General features: G+C 39.5%; 1 protein-coding gene across 1 annotated transcript; it reads right to left on the reverse strand.

Annotated features, from left to right (window-relative positions):
* Positions 1-4,007: 4,007 nt before the first annotated feature.
* HDX (highly divergent homeobox) lies at positions 4,008-19,428 on the reverse strand (the record flags this gene model as incomplete). Its single annotated transcript, XM_010293794.1, has 4 exons — positions 19,287-19,428; positions 15,081-15,227; positions 9,365-10,489; positions 4,008-4,061 (listed from the first exon to the last, which is right to left on the reverse strand). Coding segments are annotated over exons 2-4 (1,326 nt in total), but the record flags the coding sequence as incomplete, so codon positions are not given.
* Between the last annotated feature and the right edge of the window lie 2,719 nt (positions 19,429-22,147).

The following is a 22,147-nucleotide window of genomic DNA, read 5'->3' on the forward strand; positions in this document are numbered from 1 at the left end:
ATGCCATATAATAAAAAGCTGTATTTTGTCTGAAACTATGATAAGACTTGCCTTCCCTTTGCATTAACTGAAGGACTGCTGATGGGAGTAACGAAGAGCTGCTGTTCACAGCAAGAAGGTCATGGCATGTTCATGCATGTTATCATCATCTAACATAAACATCAACAAAGTTAAGTACCTTGAGATATGTGGTGAAATATTTCACAGAAGGAAGAAAAACATTAACTGGTTATCCAAATGACATGGAAGAAATGGCATGAACAAAGACAGCATTCACAATTCAGTCCTGTGGAGATCTTCAGGTTGGGTTGTCACTCTCTTGCTGAAGACTCTGACTATCTTACTCAAACATGCTCTAACCAGCTTGACTAAAATACAGTTTTCTTCCCTCTGCCCTTCTAGGAGAAGAGAGAAGAGGAATACAAACAGGTGAAGAGAACTTCACAAGTTAATATTGGTATAGTTTTAAAACCATAGGCACACTTTGACTAAGGTAGTTTTAATCACTGTGGGTGCTCATTTTACTTTAAAAGCCGCTCTAAAACATCTTTTTCTCCAGCACACAGAGGCTTACTCTGGCAGCAGGCAGTTCTTGTAAGGTTTTCAGACACAGTCCAACAAGGTGTTTTCTTTAGTAGTTATATTGACGTATGTCCCCCACCCAATTTCCTCCACACAACGCCGCTGTCCTCCCCATGCCCACAGATGTGCCAGTACAACCGGTGGCAGGTTTTACACAGACCTGGGGTTAGACCAGCTTCTTCATCCGATTCAAAATGCATCTACTGTACTCTTTCTGTGACAGGCAGGACTCTGAGGAGAAGACGTTAATGCCACTATCTCCACAATTTTACTGAAATAGGCAATGTTGAGAGAGCAATGTAAAAAAAAAAAAAAATCAAAATCTAGCACAGGAATCCTCCACCTTATTTCAGCGATTTTCTCCCAAAATATACACGTCAAACAGAGGCCAGTGACCCCAGGCTGAGACTCTAGGCAGATTCTGCTAACCTACCTACAGTAGAGGTTCCACCGAAGCACACAAGTACACTATTAAAGAAGGTATCAAAGCCCTCACTTCAATGCAGTATTGCTCCAGGTAGGGGGAAAATACAAGACCAGCTGCCCTGTGCGTTTCTCCACTGAGGGCAGTGTTCCCTTGAAACCTCGCATGAACTAGCCCAGACATTAACATGAAAGACAACTTAAGTCTTATTTAAAATCCCATTCAAAACACACAAGTTATGTACCACGTGATTTGCTATGCCTGCTTCTGAAGGGTGATGGGCAGAAATAATTATAAGACCTTAATCTACTATTTTAATGACTTTGTGTTTCAGACTTGATGTTAAGACCACTAGAACTACTTCTAATTAGAAATTAAAAAAAAAAAAAAAGCAGCAAACCAAACCCCTGCTCTGCCCCAAAAATAAAACTTCACAACTAAGCCAGGCACAGCTTACCTAGAGTCAACACCTATGTGACACATGTTTTTCATAGTTAGCACACCAAGTTACATCTACCATAAAAGCAAACCATTCTGCTAAGACATCAGATGACACATGACTTAAGCACAGTTAGTACACTCAAGACTTAAATGCAAGGACAGAAGTGAAGGTATTTTCCCCCTTTTAATTCTCTTTAACCAGTATCTTCACTGGTATTTTCAAATCCTTGTTATCCTTCCACCACCCTGTGAAAAACCCCAAATCAGTGCATTCATAAAGGCCAATGCACTGCACATGCACCATGACAGAACACAGAACTCTCAAATTTCCAAAGACATTCTCATGAATAACTGAGAGGGTGATATTTCTAGACTAATATTCATTAACAGTCAGGATTATATCATCTTACATCATAGCTGAGCAGACTAGAAAGAGTTTCTGCAGAACTGCACAGTTTTTATTTCTCTCAATGCAGTTGAAGGACAGGGCAAGGAAAAAAAACATCAAGGCAAAAGATTAAAAATTCAGAGCATCTAAAAGATCATCTTCGTTTTAAACAAAATACAGATTAGACTTTTTACTGTTTGAATGGCAGTAATTGCCATAATCGCAGTTCTACAACTCTATCCATTCTATTTCTGTTGCCTCATGCTCTTTCTTCAAAAGATTTTCACATTTGAAACTGAAGTCTCCTAGGAAGTAGGAGCTTTTTCTCTCTTTTTGTTGTCTTACACCTGTGTATATACAGCAGTTTTAGAGTGCCAACTCCTAAATTTTTCTCGTTAAGAAGTCTAATTATGCATTCACATTGGAGAAAGTGCATCCACAATCCGGAAATAGATGTTCTCAAACTGGACTGTGTTAAGCAACAGGTTTTATGCATTTTATTGATGAAAAAAGACACAGGAGTAAAGGTCTAAGGAAAAAGAAATCCCTAATAATCATCCTTAACAAACGGGCACTTCCGTATCCTTGAAGGTTTTAAACTTATCGCAGCAACTTCTACAGCTTATGTCAGATATCTAGCATGACCACCATGCAACAACCTAGCCAGCGCTGGGAAGGAGGGGACAGCATCATGCCCCACTCTCTTCACCGCTCCCAGCCACATGCTCTTGCTGCCTACTTTGAGCTGGCTCTGGCACTCATCTGATCCCCAGTAAGCACATTCAACTCACTAAGACAAACTCAGCAGAAGACTCTGTATCTGACAGGTCAGATGCTTGACCTGGATTACCTTGTAATTAGATACTAGCACCGGTGCTATGGATGGGGTGGCAAATGCACCGGTAGGTAGAGGGCAAAAAACCTCCCCCTTTCGACAGTGATATGCTGTGAAATCAGCTCAAACAGTGAAATGGTACTCTAGGACACTCACCAGCTGCTTGGCATTTTAAAAGGTCATTAAGTGATAGAGGGAAGGTGCCTCTCCAGAAAAGGGCTACATTTAAAAAAGTCTATTTGAGAGAACTAGAACTTGGAGGGGTGGGGAGGAGAAGATGGAATGAACAAAACCAAGATTTTTATAAAAGTATTGGTTCCTCTGGGAGATGCTCTTATAAAGTGCTCCATATATAAACAGAAGTAAGTGATACTACCAAAGTCTGAACAAACTAGAAGTGCGCTGTGGTTGAGACCTAGCAAAAGTCCAAGAGAAAACACAATTAATGTGATGGTCCTTAGACCTTACTTATACAGGAAATGCTACCAAACTCACTCCATTTGAAGACTAAGGAGAAGAACCAAAAATAATTTAAAAAGTAAAAAGTACTGGGTACAGCAGGGAGGAGAAGGCAAGGAAAGGTTCTTCCATTACCTAGATGTCATTGCCAAAGCAGCACACGTGACCGTGACAGCTCAATGGTTAGGGGAGTTAGATGGGATAAGTTTGGTTATCATGATAGCCATCTCCCTAGTTATTAGTCCAGCTCCATCAGCAGCAATATCTATCAGCCTCTTGAAAGCTTGGTTGTACCATCCAGCCTGCGGGTTTAAGGTGTGTTTTCATGGTAAGCAACAGAATCGACATGCTCTTCAGAGAGAAGCTAGGGTTGAAGTCATTTGTGAATTGAGGACACCAACCTGGCTGATTCTGCCTAATGTGAAATGACATGTATGTGGATAAAATTAGACTTGGTAAAGTTACTACAGATAGCAAGGACTAATTCCGTGTATGTGCAGAGGAGCTGAAAAGGGAGTTACTCTCTTAAGCATTCAGTTGCCTCAATTAACAACCATTTCATTTTCAATATAAAAATACATGTTCTGAGCTCTAAACTCATGAATTCAGATGTTGCATTTCAGCTAACAACACAATTCATATACCTGGGCATCCCATTACCTGACAAAGGATTATGACTCTGACCTGCTTTTGAAGATATACATCAACTTTACATTAACTGAAACACTGTATCTGCAGATAATGTTTGCATTAGTCAAAGTATAAAGGGAAAAAAACCCCACACAAGTTAAATAGAACTGACATTTAAAAAATGCATTTTAATAAACTTTTCATTCTTTCACTTGACGCATTAGATACTGAAATGGAAATATACTTACTGCTCTTTTTCTGGAACAACCTGTAATCCAAGGCACAGTAAGGTTTCCTGAAATCTGTAGAAGGGAAAGAAGAAACAACAAAAAACAACAGCAGCTTAGGTTGCTATGACAGCTAATACAGAGCACTTTCACAAGACTTCAATATTGTGCATTCAATTCTGATACGAATACCTTTAAAACAGATTAAGATTTAAAACCAAGATAAGGTCACGCTTAGCCTTACTCTTGTAAGGCTAAAAACAAAATGCTCTTTCTTTGGGTGAGGGTGAGATAACATGATGGTAACTTGGGTGTTTCTCTACTTTTGCTATCTCAAAACTTGTATTTCAGAACACAAGTTTTCACTTTCAGTCTTGCACAAAACTGGTAAGATTAAGCAGACTGGAGTTAGGCAAGTGCCAATGTCTCACAAAACTGCTATCGCATATTTTTCAATTACATCAGTTAAACTTTCAGAAAAAAAATACTATCAGTTGGTAACTGAGCTATTCAATGTCAGATGTTAAGGATCTGCATATTAGCAGAAAGACTCAGGACATCAGGTTGGAGAAGGACGAGGAAGGGGTATGAAGGCACAGGTTAGCTGCCTTGATTCCCATTCCTTCTCCATCATTCCCAGAGGTCAGACTTTATTAAATAATAATCTTGGATTGCTTTCCCTGGCCATCTGAAATGGGTCATTTCCTGGAATATTTTAGGCTTATTTAGGATTCCATGTTCATCTTCTGCTGCAGACAAGCAATGCTTGAGAGACTAAACATAGATCTTGAGAGATTAATCAATCCCAAGTCATTACACACACTATATACATGAGGAAGAAAAATCTACGCACTTCTGCTGACTGCATCAAACTTCACTGATAGTTTTTGTATTTGGGAAGTGCTCTACCAATGAATTTTGAAGCACAAGCATAACCAAATATAGAATACCTGGTACAGTTTGTCTAGTGTACAAGCACATTAAGACGCTTTTATTCTTCAGGCTTTTAGCTGGATGCATTTGGAGGTTACCAAAGGTCAGACACTTTCTCATTACAAGACAAGGCAGGTTGAAGTGGGATAGAAATGAATACCCACCTCTCCTAAGGGCAAGTCAACATCAGCTTTTTTGTCTAAAATATTAACTTCTTAGTTGCGCACACACACATTTTAGAAATTCTGGATAAACAAGTTACATCTATTACAATTCTTTATCTCACATATAGGGGATTCTGGGCTTCACACCCCAGAATCCACTGCAAATGCATCCTCAGTAGCCACCCAGATGGCTTCTCTTCACAAATTTAAAGAGGGACTACAGAAAAAAGTGCTTTTCTATGTGAATAAAGCAATCAGTCTGGCAGAACATTAATGGTTACTTGGAAGAAAAATGCACACAAGTTCTGACAGGTATGATGCCAAATACAATCAAGTCTATCTCAATATAAGTACGTGAAAGACAACATGCATGGGACTACTCTAAACCAGCCCTATAAAAAAGGCACAAGGGTTGGGTGGTTTGATTTGAAATGACAACCTGAAATGCTTGTCTCAGAAAAGATATTGCATCTCAGAAACGGCAACTCTGGCAGATGCTGGAGAAAGTTCAAAGGTACTGCAACACTTGTGTACTGCCAGTGCCATACCTTAATTAAAGTGGTTACACTATATGAGGTCCCTACATAACCTATTCCCAATTCACCTGTAGATTTCCTATCCCAAATTCAGTCCACTGGAACAAACCAAGAACCCCAATCCAGTCCCGGTCCCTGTGTATCCCAGCATCACTTGAGGCCACACGCAGTGTTTTTGCAGCCTGCTCACTGCTGCTGTCCTCCCCAGAGCCCTGCAGGTTCTCTCCACTCATGCAGCTGGAAGTATTTAATCCCAGAAATAAAGTGCAGGAACTCCTGTGACAAAAGTAACTCCACTTCTGTTACAAGAATGAGTGTCAGGAAACACTTTATTCAAGTCTCTTCAGAGACTTGCTTGCCCTAGCAAAAAGCTGTGCTGCCCAAAGTTAGCAAGAACGTCCTCCTCTTGTCTCCAAAAGTCTCTAGGGAAGTAAACAAATCACTCTGACACATTAAAAAAAACAAACAGAAAAAGGAGTTCCATTTCCTTAAATAAAGCAAACTTGCAGCTCATTCATATAAAGCAGCATCCTTAAAGTGAATCTTAAAAAAATCAATACATAAATAAATATTATATCTATATCCTAGTCTGACATACTGGCTGCAAGGCTTATGATTCTCCTTTGAAGAAGACAGGGCTAAATTATATAACTGTGCTTCAGTCTGTATAACAAAGTAATTAAAAATACACATATTTTCAACAGTATTTTTGTCCCTTAGGATTGGGGGGAGGAAGCCAAGACTAAATCACGATTCAGCCTGGAGGACCAGCAAGAATAGCCTCTCTAGTTCAATATATTTAAAGACAAACTAAGGAAAGTAAGTAGGTCGAACAATTTGTTTACTGAAACTGCTCAGGCATTAAAATTGATCACTTCAATAAATTTACTCTTAAGTTACACTAACATGAATTTGATTAATTGAACCAGTAAGGAAACTGTAACTAATTGCTAATTAGATACCCCACCAATGTATGACAGTAATTACTTTCATCAAAACACAAATCACACAGTCCTGACTTTGAAGAAGCATCTGCTCAGATGCTTAACTACTCCAATAATCATGGAGCTCAGGTTTAATCTATTTTTAAATTTAGGAAGATTTCCCCAAGTTTAAGGATTTTCAGTCCTACACTGATGGATAAATTAGCTCAACATGGGCAATAAAATTAACAGAAACCGACTACATACCAAAAAAGGGTTGCCCTGCATCATTCTAAAATAATTCAGACAGCACCTGTTACAACATCTATGTCTCTGAAAGTTTAATATATAAATATTATTAAGGGAGCATCTGTAAGGGCAGGATCTACATGAAATAGCAGTCACACTGGACTTAAAATTAAGGAGAGGGCTTGGAGGAGTGGGTTAAACTAGTGCAGAACTGATGGTTTTGATGAAATACATTATCAGCCTAGCAGGGTACACTATTCGTTACACATGGCTTTGAAGGCAGTAGGTGAAATTTTCTTGTCAACGTGATAAATGAGTGTTGGGAGTGTCACTGTCATACACTAACACCTCTTCGGGTACAGAACTTACTTTGGCATTGTTCTGGAACATGCTAAAAACCCTCAGCAAGGAATGCAGTGACCTGGAGAAATCAGCACTGTTATTTCTCCGAAGTACTATGGCATCTGGCCGTGCTGTTGGACACTATTCCTCTGCAGCTTCTAGAGCCACGATACTATATGCATTGACCCCTCAGCTTTTGCACTCCCTCATAAATTCTCTAACACGGAAGAGTGTCATCTCAGAGGTTCACAGCATGAATGCTTACAGCAGTAAGTGAATTTATAGCAGTGTGCCCCGTTTTTTCCAAGGTTTAAAGCTGTGGAAGGGTAAGGGATACCACAGGAAACAGGAGCTCCCTCAATCCAAGGTGCATTCCCAAATCCACAGAACAGGGGCTTTGAGAGGCAGGCATGAAAGTCAAACAGAGTACAGATGAATTCCTCACTTATCAAAAAAATAGATATGTTCTTATAACAGGGAAAAAAAAGAAAAAAAAAACAGTTACAGACATCTCTCTGTTCTGATCCATATCACACCACACAGACAGATAAAATGTCACCTATCATGAACCGTTCCAGCTGTTTAAAAAGACCCTGTGCCTACCCCCAAAAAATCCCACATCAAAGTTATTTCAAATTTCATTTAAAAATCAAAAAAAGCAGTAAGAAATACATCTCTCAGATGCTTTTTCAAGAGTGAAATAAAGTACCAAGAGGACACAGCTGGAGGTATCAATATTGTATTTCTCTTCATCAAACTTAAGAAAAATTTCCTTAGCTCTATCATACGCACTTCTGCAGCTTTACCAGCTCTTTATTGAACAGATGTGCACATTTACAGCTTTTCTTCTCCTATGGAACGGGGATGTCAAAAGTAAACAGGATTTAATGAGTTTTATAACTCAAGTAAGAAAAGTAGCAGCAAATACTGAGACTGACAGAAGGAAGAAAGGGAAAGAACACTCGTCTGAAGCGCTCAGCTTAGAAAAGGTGAAAAATAGGAGTTGCAGATGTCCCATCTACTACATAGAATCTACTCCAGAGTATATATGCTCCTCGAACCTCAGGTTTACCACGAAAAGCAGTAATTCTGGTGAAAAGTGGCACTTACTTGGACTCAAAAGCTTTCTTTCAAATCCTCACATGAGACAGGAACAAGTCAGAAAAAAAAAAAAAAAAGCTTCACAAAGTATTGTTCCCTATACCGGTAAGCAATGCACAAGAAAAGATGGTATGTTGTTTACATAGTTCGCTTTCTGGATAAATTTAAAAGGTACTAAAATGCAAATGCACAAAGGTGACATATGCAGTATCACGTCAGTCTTAGAACTTTTATCTCAGTGTCTCTAGACTATGTCATGTCAGATGGCATACAGATCCATTTAAAAAAAATCAATTTGGATGTTTCCTGCACAGTTATCTCTTCTCTAGTTAGAACAAAAAATAAAAATAAAATCTAAGTGTGTCAGTGTTGTAGCTTCTTCTGAACATTTTTTAGGTCTTCAATTAGCTGCATTTAATTTTCCCCTGGCATTATCACTGAAGGGACCCTATTACAGGATGAGGAAATAATGGGATTGGATGTAAATCCAGTATTTGAATTAGATGCTGTGGGAGAGGAAGAATATTTGCTCACTTAGTGCCTCCCATCATCTTAACTAGCTCGCAGAAGATCCTAATCCCCAACAGAAAACAGGTCCAAGAGATCGGCAACTGCGCAGGGGGTACAGGCAGTGCTGATGGAAGAGCTAATCCAAGTTGACATTAATAAGGGCAAGCAACTGTACAGCACACAAATGACAGCACGATCCCATGTTCTGCCCTGTGCCACACGCAAAGTATGTCTACAGGGGTAGACAACAACCAAGGGTATCGCTGTGACATGTGCTGGTGAGCCACAGCAGGACGACACAGATTTGAGTATGCATCGGCAGTCGCAGGTGTGATCCTCTTGTAACCAAAGTTTATCTATTGAACCTGTGAAGCCCACACTGATCTTCAATGTACGGCTACCCACAGCAGCCACGGGCTCAGCTGCACAGATAAGAGTGCTACCACACTATTGTCCTACCTGCACTTTTGTTTAAGAAAGAACTCTCTCTACTAAAAGATGGAGTACAGCCTGCAGAAAGGTAAACCTGTTGCTTACTAGCTACCAACTTTCAAAGAAAACAGTACTTATCTACAACTTTGTCTTCAAGGTTTGAAGACAGAGATAAATTGACAGATTACCTGGTAATTATTTTGGTTTTGTGACAGCCTCAGTTGACTTGAAGATGTAAAATGAGGAGAAAAGGTACTTCTTGATGGATTAGCACTGTTATATAATGTACTGGATGTTGTGTGTAATGAGGTCCGTGCAGGCAAGTGGTAGTCTCTGTTATGATACAGAATATTGTCAGGCACATCCCTGGCATTCACCATCTGTGAACTACAGCTCATGTTTCTTCCTGGCCCAGACAAGGCTGCACTTTGGTTCTCTACTCGAACAGAACTGCTGCTTTCACAGTATCTTGAATAGCTTTGTATTTGTGCTCCCATGGATGCTAGTTCTTCTTCTCTAGCGTACTCGTCATCCACATCTCCAGTTTCCATCGCGATGGACAGACAGTTGCCTTCCACTGAGCAATGCTTCTGCGTTGCGCTTCCTCCCACAATTCTTTGAGGTTGATCTGTAACCGCCAGAGAAAACACTTCACGAATTTCCAGGTTTTGCGTGCTACAAGAAGGGTCTCTGGTATTAGCCCTTGGTCCAGGGGGCACATGCGATACGAGAGCTGCATGTTCTGGTTTTTGTAACCTTTGACATCCCACGGGTTCAGCTTTACAGGGTCTGTGGCATATCATGGGTTTCTGAGGTAACACCAGCTCTGCGGTCTGGACTGATGAACCACCATAGCTTTTTTTAGTGTGACTATATATGGAGTTTGCAGAATTCAATACACTTGTTTGCCTAGATAAAATAATAGTCTTTTCCCCTACTAATAGGGAAGCATTTTTACAATGTGGTACTTGTCGTCCTATAGGGATGTGCTGCTGCTGAAACTCTGTATCACTTTTTCCTGGTAGTCGTGAAATAGAGGTTTTATGTACTTCTGCCATTGAAGCATTTGTCTGTTTGGTGGATCCTTGCCTACCGGAGGAACTAGCAGGACTGTATATACCAGTAACTATTACATCGTTATTAGAAGAGGTCCAAGAAGACTGCTGACTTTGGGATCGAGCAATATTTACCACATTTCTAACTGCTGCTTCTGGAGGTACTGAGGGAGTAGTAGGGACAGTCCCTGGGGGAGTGCCTCCAGATTCTACAGCACTCTTGCTGCTCATCTTCCTTCGTTTATTGCCAACCCACGTCTGCAAACAACAAACAACAACAACAACAAACACAAAACAAAGCATTAAATAAACAGAAAAAATAGGCAATTCCGTTTTTAAGCAGATTTGATGAAACGTTAAGTGTTCAAGCCGAGACCTACGTTTACAAATACGTAAATCATTTACTGATTATGCAAAGTCTGAACAATACAGGGTGGGAATCCATGTCTCTCATGCTTGCGATTCATACACTAATACATGTGAGAACCCCAGTCTCAATTCCAAAGCGCCAGTTCCTCAAAAATCCTGAGACTGTATCATGCCTCCTCTCACGAAGTTACCTTAAGATTCATTTCACTGACACCACTGTGACTAATTCCCCCAAATTTATTTTTTTAATATTTAGCACCTTGGGATGCAGAACCATCACTGAGGTATGCAGCTAAACTTTTGTAACCAAGTAACTGAGAGATACGACCTTCAAAACTGCCTTGAACAGAAACTGCCAATTCTTGAATTTAGATGAGAGGAAGAAAAAGCAGAACTCTTTCTGTTAGACAATTACAAAACAATTTTTGTGAAGTATTTAGACCTATGGACTAATTCCTCCTCTGCCTGCTACACAAATCTTCTGAAAGATAGACAGACTAGTACTACTGGGATTAGACTCCAGCAGAAGTTTGCTATTACGGACATTTCCGAAAGTGACAATGACAGTATATGTTTTGTGTAAAAGATAGTAGTGGAAGAAATATTTGAAAAATGCAGGTACTATGGCAATTGTGCACAGGTTAAAAGGTACTGCTGTTTTAAACACACAGGAAAGCCTGTCCTGCAAGTAACACATTAAGATAGAGCTGACAGAACTGAAGGGGAAACATTAACTCTCTTTATCTTGACATACTGAAGTTAATCTGGTGGAAGCATCAGCCCTAACACTAGAAACGTAAGCACCACCTAACTACTCCTGGCAATTTCCACAATCGGAGAGACAAGGCTTGCTCAGTTCTTTCACCCCAGTATGTCTGTACTGAATGGGAGGGCATAAGCGAGCAGAACACAAGTGCCAAAGAACAAAAAATAAGCTTTTGCATCTGCTTATGCTGGTTATGGAAAAGATCAGATACGCATATAGAGATATGGTGAAACAGTTTTCTGCACCATTCTGGGTATCATCTGCTGCACACCTAAAACCAAACCAAAGCAAGATCTCAACATTCAGCAATCCCAAAGCAGTTGATTTAGTCAATAAACTCCCTCACCCCACAACGAGCAAACTGCACCGAGTACCTATCTTGGGTTTCCATCTCATTACGTGAAAGAAGGAAAGTTTTCTTCACATACCGATACCTGCTAAGGAAGTAAACAGATTTCTCTAAAGGAAAATACACATCCTGGTCATACAGAAGTATGCTGAAGTCTCCATTCCATTCTACTCATTTTTGGTGTAAATCTTATAAAATGCCTACTTTGAGGCATGAATTATTGCATACAATAGAGTCTGTTACTAGTGATAAATTTTTTCTTCTCAAAAGTCAGTTTAAATACACAAACTATAGCCACAGGTCTCAAGTTACTTTCCTTTATTGCATAAAACAAATTTCGAAGATCAAATTTATTTTTTTCTTATTTCTGCTCAGTCAGTGAACTTTCAAGATAGAAATTACAATTAAATAGAGACACTGCCAATTTTGGACCAGGAAAAGAGATTTCACCCCCAACTTTTCCAACTGTATAATACTAAAATCTGAAGTTTCTCTCATGGTTTTCCTGGAAAGAAAAATTTGCGTTCAAAGAAATGCAAATAAATTACTAGCACTACTGTTCACCTGGGATTAAATTACAGTTTTATGATTTTTCATGGGACAGCCAAGGTTACCGCTACAAGAGTCCCATTCTCCTGATCCCCAGCATCGTCCCCAGCACCTTGCTCCCACTGTCTAACCAAAAATACACACTTGAATGATTTGTGAGTGCAATTCCCCCAAAGGCCTAAAACTAAATTGGCAAAAGGAAAAAGGAACAAAAGTATCGGTAAAGTTAGTAAATTTAACTGGGTTATTCTGAAATTGTGTGAATGCCAGAGATGATCAGCACAAGCAGACAGACAGGAGAGAAAGAATTACACAGCTGGGAGAAGGGAAAGGGTATAAAACCTCCCATTTTTAGCACTGTGAGACATTACCCCAACGAAGAATTATGTGAGATTATACTCTTAGAGCGAATGGGAAACTACATATTGATACCATAACCATCAAGCCAGTAACAATTTGGGATGTGACAGAGCAGCCATTAAGTAGAAAATATCCTAAGAAAACGGACACGAATCTTTGTTTCAATCAAGTCCCCCAACTGGTAATTTTGGGAGTTCTTTCACCAACATTGGAAGCATTACTGAAATTCTTAACTTTCATTTAGGATGAGAAGAAGCTCCCAGAAGAGATGACAAATCAAAAATCCAGATGCTAAGAAATTTACCTAGGATTTAAGAGACCCTGATTTTACACTCCCAGTTTGACTCAGGCAGAGCTGGAACTTCAGACTGTCCCACAATCCAGACACATGCCACAGAGGGCTTGTCAGTGGTGCCTGGCCATTAGTTTTGACCAGAAGTTCCACACTACATCTGAAAATAAGTGTCCTCAGGAAGTCTTTCAAGAGGTGTAAAAGAATAATGAAGCTGTAACTGTTCTGACAACTGCTGTGGTACTGTAGGGAGAACCTCACACCACCTCCCTGATCACTGCTCCCAGCACTCAGTGATATTGTGGAAATCAGACTCTCAGAACTTTTGCACGTTATCAAGTCACGTTGCTCCCATTTCATGTAAAGACAAAAAGCAACCAGCAGAATTATGCCGATATTAATGACCAAAACCAGGCCATTCAAACCTGACATAGCTAGAATACATCTCTGTTAAATTGGAAGAGAGACAGGGTTTTTTCCCAGGAATAACTCCACCACATTTCCTAATTCTGAAAGGGACAACATATTTTTATGTATTGCAGTGATAAAAATCTGTAGAGGTTTACATCAAATCATAAATAGGACTTTTCTTTTTTCCAACCCAGCTCAAGATTGAAAAGGCTGGATATAGTTCTATGGGTCAAAGCTATAGAAATCCTGATTCAGGGAAAAAATATTTTCATAGTTATGACATTTGAATTATAACAGCTATATGGAATGTTCATGTTCCTACTAAAGTCATATCTGCAAGTTCCAGCTGCAAACCAAGTATCATTTTGCTAGACATTGTGCAAAGAAGTACTAATCTCTGTCCAAGAGTTTTATAGGGGGAAAAAAGGAAAAAAGAAAAAAAGTGGGGATTAGGACAAGCAGAAAGGAGGGGTGTAAAGAAGAGAAAGGTAAGAACATACAAAAATACGACACATGCAGAACAAATGCTGTGTCTGTTTCCATTGCACAAGTACAAAAGAAGTTTAAGTATTGCAAATAAGGGCTCGGTAAGGGAAGAAAACTGAAGGAAAAAGGCCACGATACATTATTGCAGCAAAGGAAACACAGAGGGAAAGGGGAATATGATGATGGAGAGTGAATGAGGACTGCAAATAGAGGAGAGACTGGCTGCCTCCACTAGGTCCTTCAATCAGAATAAAAATAGAGAAATAGGCCCTGACTGCATCATCAGCATCCAAACAACTGTGTGTCTGTTCCAGGGAGTCTGAATTTCTGGCTGACTTTCAGAAATTCCCACCACCTAGAGCTGAGAAAGTAAGTTTTAATGTTTCCAGAGTATTTTAAGGGAGGGAAATCCAGGTAAGAATTAGGGAGCAGGAGGGGTTGTTATTGTCAATATACCACTGGTACACCACATAAAAAAACCTAGACTGGTCTTACTTCTTCCTCTTCAGTGTCCAGTATTGCAGCAATTCCTGGTAGCTCCACTACTGTTGTTATTTTTTCAGCTAATGCTTCATGATTTCTATTTCTGCTCTGAGACAACAGCCATTTTGTTGTCTACTGTTTCACAAGGGATTATTAATTCCCTTCCCGTGGAATTCATAGACTGGAAGAGCTCCTGTTAGCACTAGAGACATTCTTCTTTTATAAGAAAAAAAATGTACTCACTGTAAATAACCACGAGGGACCACAATATTTATGATTGTGACATGGAATACAGGTGTGACAGAGTGTGTCAAAAGAAATACTTCCACAATTATTCCCCCAAATACATTAGGTTATAGGATTTTTTTTAACCTAAGAATAGTTTCCTAATAACATGACCTTTCTTTGATATGATACATTGCACACAGTTTCTATTGGGAAATCTAATTTGTAATTTAATAAATAAATAAAAAAACACCACCAAACCAAAACACCATCAACAAAAGACAACCAACCAAAAAAACCCAAAACAAAAACAAACAAAAAAAATCACTCCTTGTGCAATCCAGGCCCCTACCAAATACAGCAATCATGTGAAGACATTTCAGCAAAAACAAACTATAAGCAAGCTCACTGGGTAAAAATGAACATGTCACACACACGTACTGAAGTCTGATTTAAGACAAGTATGAACTTAGAGACTCCAGTACTCTACAGATATTTTATGTCAAGAAATGAATGTGTATAACTTTAACATACAAATTTGGAAGGCCTCAGTACTTACCCTGACTACACTGAAGTCCAGTTTAGTTTCTTGTGCACACTGTAATATGAGCTGAAAGCAATTTTTACTTTGATTTGTCATTCCATTTTCATAATAACGCTGTAATATCCTTTGTTGTTCTACAGTAAATACAGAACGCAGATTCATCTAAAAATAAAAGAAGATACTCTGAAAGTTGGAATAAAAATTGTGATATTTGTAGAATGCACAGGCTCTCATTCATGTTTGCTGTAATAAGGCTATGTGTTGACATGTTTTCTTTATGGAGTCCTTTATACCAACACTTTTACTTACATTCCAAAAAAACCCTTTTACAGTCAGCATTAGTGATTCCTCTGTGATGGACTCCAGTTGAACAGGTGAACTACATGTTTGGAACAACACTGACAGCCTTTCATAAATAAATATCACGTTGTGTTGCTAAGTCCAAGAGCCTCTAGTTTCAGACAAAGAAAGTATAACACCAGTAGCTCCAACAATATTGGCAGGTTTGTTTCCCCTCCTCTACCAAGTAAAGAGACAAAATCTGAGATAAAACGAAGGTGAGTGGCATGAGCAAAGTTTCCACTGTCTCTGACTTCAGCAAATCCTACACTCTCTTACGGCTGGTCATGCTACTCCTCCTGCAGTGTCAGCATCAGCACTTCCCAGCTGCAGAGTCACAAAGATCAAGGACCAGAACTGAAGACCAACACAGGTACCCACCCCACCCCGCCCCCCCCAAAAAAAAAAAAAAGGAAAAAAGAGAGAGAGGGGGAGAGAGAGAGAGAAAGAGAAGGGTGTTAGGCAGTTCTTGTCCAGGTCCAGCCCACTGCGATGCTAACGCACTAATATTAACACGAAGGAGGGACCACCCAAACCACAGCCTGCGTTTAGAAGGGTTCAAGCTACTGTGAAACTGTACCCTGAGGCTATAAATCAGCCTAGCTTGGAAAAGGCAAACAGCTGAATATTACCAAGTACAGAACAGACTCCCTAATCGCAAACTGAAGCTTTATGCTCTTGTTACATGGTCTATACAGGCAAATAATATAATCTTCTGGTTATATGTAAGAAAATAAGAGCCCCATCATCACAGGATTCCAAGAATGGGGCCTTTATTTTGTCCCAAGGAGGAGGCTGCCTGCTGAGACAACTCAGGAACAACCTGCGTCTGACTTCATGTCTCAGAAAGCAAAAAAACTCACCAGCCACAAGTTATTTGTAATACTTTCAGTACATGTATCAAAATAATGCAGAACAAACTAAAGAATAATGGAATAGGGAAATCATTTGTAGCTACCAAGCTGTTAGTTATTGGTTTTGAAAATTTTGGATGGAAAATAGAAGAGTAGCAATATACTTAACCCTTGCACAAGAACTGCTTCTAATTTAGAGCAAATAAAATCATTAAGGGCTCAAAAGCATGAGCACCCAACTCCTTTCACATTACTATAATAAAGATGATCATACTATGTAACAGTAATGGACACTGGACTTCAACAGGCCTCTGCGAAGGAAAAGCTCTGTACACAACAGGACAACATCCAGTTTCAGACTCCCCCCAAATCCACTCACCCACCACCTACTCATGCCACCAAACTCTCTCCTCCTCATCCCACCGTGATCAGGCAAATTCACTAACATAGGGTGAGGACGAGTATCTCGAATTTGGAGTACAATGCTTGTAGGCCAGAGCTTTGACTTCAGAGTTTACTTTCCTCTATATATCAAGAGATGGCAGAAAAATCACTAACCACCAATTTGTAAAATGTACAGTTTTCAGTAATACTTAAAACAGAAGATGACTTCTCAATCACATTTTTACCTCTGTTCCTAATTCTTACATTACACTCAATCTAGTGCATTATTAAATGCAGCACTACCAGCTGCCTGAGTTATGCCTCCCCCAGAACATATACTCAGTCACAGTCAAAGCTGGGCAAAGGAGACTCTTGCTCTGCGGTTTAAAGAAATTTATAGCAAGCAACAGAGGAGACAATTATTAGCTCATTAACAAATCAATAAAGGTCATGAAAATCTACTTTATCAAGTTCAGAACAGACTTCAGATCTCCCATGTGGATATGCAGGACAATGGAGCCACCAACTGATTTATGCTACTTTCAAAGAACACACAGGAGTTAATTTTGTGATTCTTTTTCCTCCTGCACGATTGGCAGGACCCAGCTTACATTTCTGTGTCTACTACTCTTTCAGTATCAGTGGGCCTTTCTTATTTAGTTGAGATCAGTTCCCACAAATGAAGCCTGTCATCCAATAGCTCCAGCATTTCTATACATAGGCTCATCAAAAAAAAGCATGCTCTCCAAATAGTTCATCAACTGCGATGAAGACTCCTCCAACTGCAAGATAAATTTTTAGAATCAGACCTGATGACCTGCAAGCAAAGCGTGTCAGGTCCTTGATACATTTTTTAATTATATGCATTTCTGTATTCAAAGTCACTTCTGTGTTAAAATACTATCGTTGTTGTATTTGACATCTGTACTTTAGATAAGGTGAGGGTGGAGAATTTTGACAGAATCTCTTGATCTTCAGATAAACCTATATGCATTGCATGACAGACTCCACCTTGCTAAGCTCAAGAGAGGTCATGGTCTGGTTTAATAAACATCTTATTTTTGCATTTTCTTTTAATCACTTGTAAACTACACCTGCCAACCAAAACACTGGTAAGATTCCTCAGTAACTTCTACCTTGAAGTCCAGCCAAGTACAGCTCAGAGTAAGCGTGCAAAGGCCATCAGAAACTGATTTAAATAAATAGATTGCAGGACCCTACAGATGCAGTTATGGAAGCTGAGTCATAACTTGATTTTACATTCCAACATCTAAACTTTCAAATAAGCAGCTGAGAACTTACTAATGCTCTAGATACACTGAATCCTAAGTTAATAGACAGCTCTGTGCCAGTTACCACTGCCCTACCTATCCATACACGTATTTACTGACACTACAGCTAGCTATCCTGCTATTGTAAATCTATCTTTTCCATTCTGCTCTGCCAATTAATTTATCCTTTTTTTTTTTTTAAAAAAAGCTTCTTTTTACCACAGGCAACAGAAAGATCGGGGTAAATTGCAGAATGAGCCAGTTGCTTCGTATAATGTGATTATTACCAAGCAGACGTGAAGTTCCAGGCAGAGCAGAAGGGATAGATAACCTCAACAAACAACACTAATGCCTGGACTAAAGCCCCAACAAACCCACGCCGCGCCCAGGAAGCGGCAGGATGGTTTGTGCTCTTTGGGTCACAGCCATAGCACAACCTCACAAGACACGTGCTCCGGTCAGTGCTGGGCAGGAAACACAACTTTGCATGAAGATCTTAGATTATGCAGAACAAGAGAAAGGAAATTAAGAATCATAAGGTTTTTTGCTTCTTAACTGTCTACATAGTAATTTCTATCTAGGTATAAAAGATCACAAGATTATTACTACTGTTTCTACTACTAATAGCAACCTCCAAGCATCCAATCTCAATACCGTAGGGCAAAACAATACTGTAGGACATTTGGCAATATTCCTTCTCTTGCAGGTTAAAAGCCCACTGTATGTCACCTGTAAAGTCCAGATGGAAATCAGTTTGCTATCAGCAGTTCGTAAGTGCTTATTTAGAAATTCAGAAACCAGCACCCTGTGTTGAATAAACCAACTACTGAATGTTTGGAAGCTCCACTAGAACGCCACAAAGTCCAAAGCCATCACGTTAATGAAGCGCTGACTCTGCATATCCCATCTTCACACCTATCCCACACCTGTCAGATCTAGCAATTTATCTACATGAATTACATTGAGCATTCCAACATCTGTAAGAGCATAATGTTATCGTCTCTGAGGCTAGATTAATACTAGATTCATCAAAGGATTACACTGGGTTTTGGGTTTTTTTTTCTTGAGAAATATAACTATGAAAACTGATGCTAAACAAGTTATACAAAAGAAGATAATAATTCTTACATTTTCTCTAACATGGGAGATCCCTGATAGCCAGTGGAAACTTATACAAACTAGAGATAACTTACAAAGTGCTGACACTGCTCAGCATTAAGGTAGCTGCATTAGTATCAAGGGAAACAGCAGGTCATACGCCTTCATAATGGACTCAGTACTATTCAAAACAATTGCAGTAACTTCAAAGGAAATAAACTCCTTTCCCAATTTGTGTACCTACGAGGCACTCCAGTTTCTTCAGGATTTCTCACTTTTGTCTTGAACCTCAGACTCCAGGTTAGAAATCCACATGGACTTTAATCTAATTTCATTTTGATCTTGACTTGCCAAGCTTAGAAAACATGCATTTGAGCTTTTGGGAAGCCAGGTGGCCAGCTGGTTAGCAACACATTGGCACTGAAAATAGTTTGCTACAGAAAAGAACTCTGTGAAATGCATTGAATTCAGGCAATACAATATGCAAACTGAAATTCCATCAACATAAGTCTTTTTTCCACTTCAATAAAAGCCTGAGGTGGCAAAGCAGTATTTTTAAGAATTCAACAACTGCCTGTTCTACTAATAAAATAAGGTAGCTTTGGCTAAGTATGTTGCTGTCTATGTGACAGTGCACAGAATAAGCCATGACAAATGAAAAAGCAGTACTTCCTTCAGCCCTGCTACATGTCCTAGGCCAACTAACACCATTCAACTTTCCACTTAGGTGATCTCCCACTCCTCAACCTCCTGTAAACCCATCAAGATGCTATTCTTCATTCCCTTTCTAAACTGGATACTAATTAAAAAAAATTAGCTTAGTAGCAGAAGAATGCCTTCACTGTATGCGGTGGCTCAGGAGACATAAATGTAGTCCAAGTGCTAAGTCAGGCACTGGGGATACGCGAGAGATCTACAGCTGGTAAGTGATAAGAGTGAAGACAGGAACTCCATGCCCTTCAGTTTCTCCAAGACTGCAGAATACGAGCCCCACAAAGGACAATGCTACTAACACGCTGCGACCTGTCACATTGGCTCCTCGTCAGATGATGTGAAGATTATTCTTATGGCTGAACTTCAGACTTCTTTAGCTGCTTGAGCAACTTTTTCCACAGCATCCACCTTCTTTCCCTTTCTGTGGCAAGAGCAAGCACAACTGGAGAGGGGAGAGCATGGGAAAACTAAAGCTGACTTTGCTTCTGAAGTAGTAGTGCATTTGCTTCATGAAACTGGTACTCAATGTAACAATTATTCCACACAGTTTGCTGCAAATGCAAGCACCAGTTAACTTTATTCAACATCCAAAATTAAGAATCTTTCCAGGGAGACCTGGTGAAGCCCAGAGATGTACTTTTAGAAACTAATGAAAATAACTTGGTGTCAAGGAGTACCACAAAAGAGAGGGCAACAACAAGAAAATGGGACTAATCCTGTATCAATGATCCTCTTGTTAAAAAAAAAATTAAAAATTCAAGTGTTACTTAGCTGTTCTGCAGTGACTATTTAAAAGATCTGGAGGAAAAAAAAAAAGCAGCAGCAAAAGAAGGAAAAAAATTCTCTGTGGTCTAAAGTCTACCTATAGAGTATAGCATTATAGTCTTAGTGTCAAAAAGTCTCTAAATATTAAGATTGCTGAACCAAGTACACTTACTTACACAGTAAGTCTTTATAGAATACTACATTAATACTAATTAATTTTAGAAATAGGAAATAAAAACTTAATGATACTCCTCTCATTTCAAACAGTAACAGAAACCAGTCTTGGATGTGAAATATCACTCTGAGTACATGCCATCACAAAGTAACTAAGTGTAAAAATCTTTATGATATAAAACATTATAAAACTGTCAGGAAACAAGCAGTGTCTGAGAGGTTTTTTTTAACCTCAGCACCAAACAAGCATTTGTTTGGAAAAAAGTCATCTTATAAAAGCCTGTAAGCCTATTACTGTTTTAGCCTGTCCATCCATAACAGGTACAGTAAGAAAATCGGCACGCTCCTCCATTTATTTCCTTTGTTCTTTCCCTTCGCAGATCTCCAGTGGTTCAAAATAATAAGACTCGGTGTCAATATAGATCTGAGACAAAAGTGCAACTATAATAAGAAAGCTGCTATATACATAAATAAAACAAGACTGCAGCAGTGACACTATTACTACAGCTTTAGAAACCTCAACTGTACCAGCAATCACCTAATTCACTTTCCATGTCTGCCAAAAGCTCACAATTTTTTGCACCCCCGAAATGGAAAGAAAACAACCAACCCCACAACTTACACACCATGTGTGGAGATACTGGATGTATATCAAGCAACAATGTTTAATAATCATAATTTGTAGGTTACTGCCTCCTTCCTACACAGGCCAAAAGAGTTACAACTACACAACTGTAAGTGCAGTCAGTAGATCATGCTTATGGTTGGGTAAGTGCAATATACAGACCAGCTAATAAAACTAATTTTAAATACCCGTAACTCGCAGCACAACTGCTTCCCTCTCCACTAAGTATAGCATTTGTAATATTGAATTACAGTTCTACCTATAAAATTCAGCCCATTATGGACAAATTAGACAGCTCTCACTAACTTAATAAATAATAACCTATGACCGCAACTCTGCAGGTTTATGCAGCCTATCTCGTTTTATTCATGCAAATGAGACTGCTGACTTCAACTGAATTAGCCACATTTTAAATTAAATATGTATGCAGGTGTTTATAAGTCCTATGTCAGAAAAAAAAGAATGCTAAAATGCAGCTTCACTCTGAAGACGTCAGCTGCTTCAAGACTCCAGTTCAGAAGATCTAAAACTGGTTTTGGTTGGCTACATGCGATCTTACCTACAACATCAGAAGCTCTAGGCTAACAGAGCACAGGGAACAGGGTTGGGGATCGCTTGTTATCCCCCAGAGCGGGGCAAGCGTCCGTGCAACACAAGCCCTTCCAGAGGCGAGACCTCCCCCGGCACCATCACCCCTCCAAAACGCCACAGCCCGCATAGCCAGCGCACTCCTTCCTTCTCATTCCCTTCCAAATACTGGTGGGCTACAACGTGACACCAGATGGGCGTCCATGCGCTGGCAGGATGTGGACCCCACAGGCCTCACACCATGAGGCAATGACAAGCTCTCCTCTCAAC

Source organism: Phaethon lepturus, unplaced genomic scaffold (assembly GCF_000687285.1).
Source record: "Phaethon lepturus isolate BGI_N335 unplaced genomic scaffold, ASM68728v1 Scaffold56618, whole genome shotgun sequence".
NCBI classification, from domain to species: domain Eukaryota; kingdom Metazoa; phylum Chordata; class Aves; order Phaethontiformes; family Phaethontidae; genus Phaethon; species Phaethon lepturus.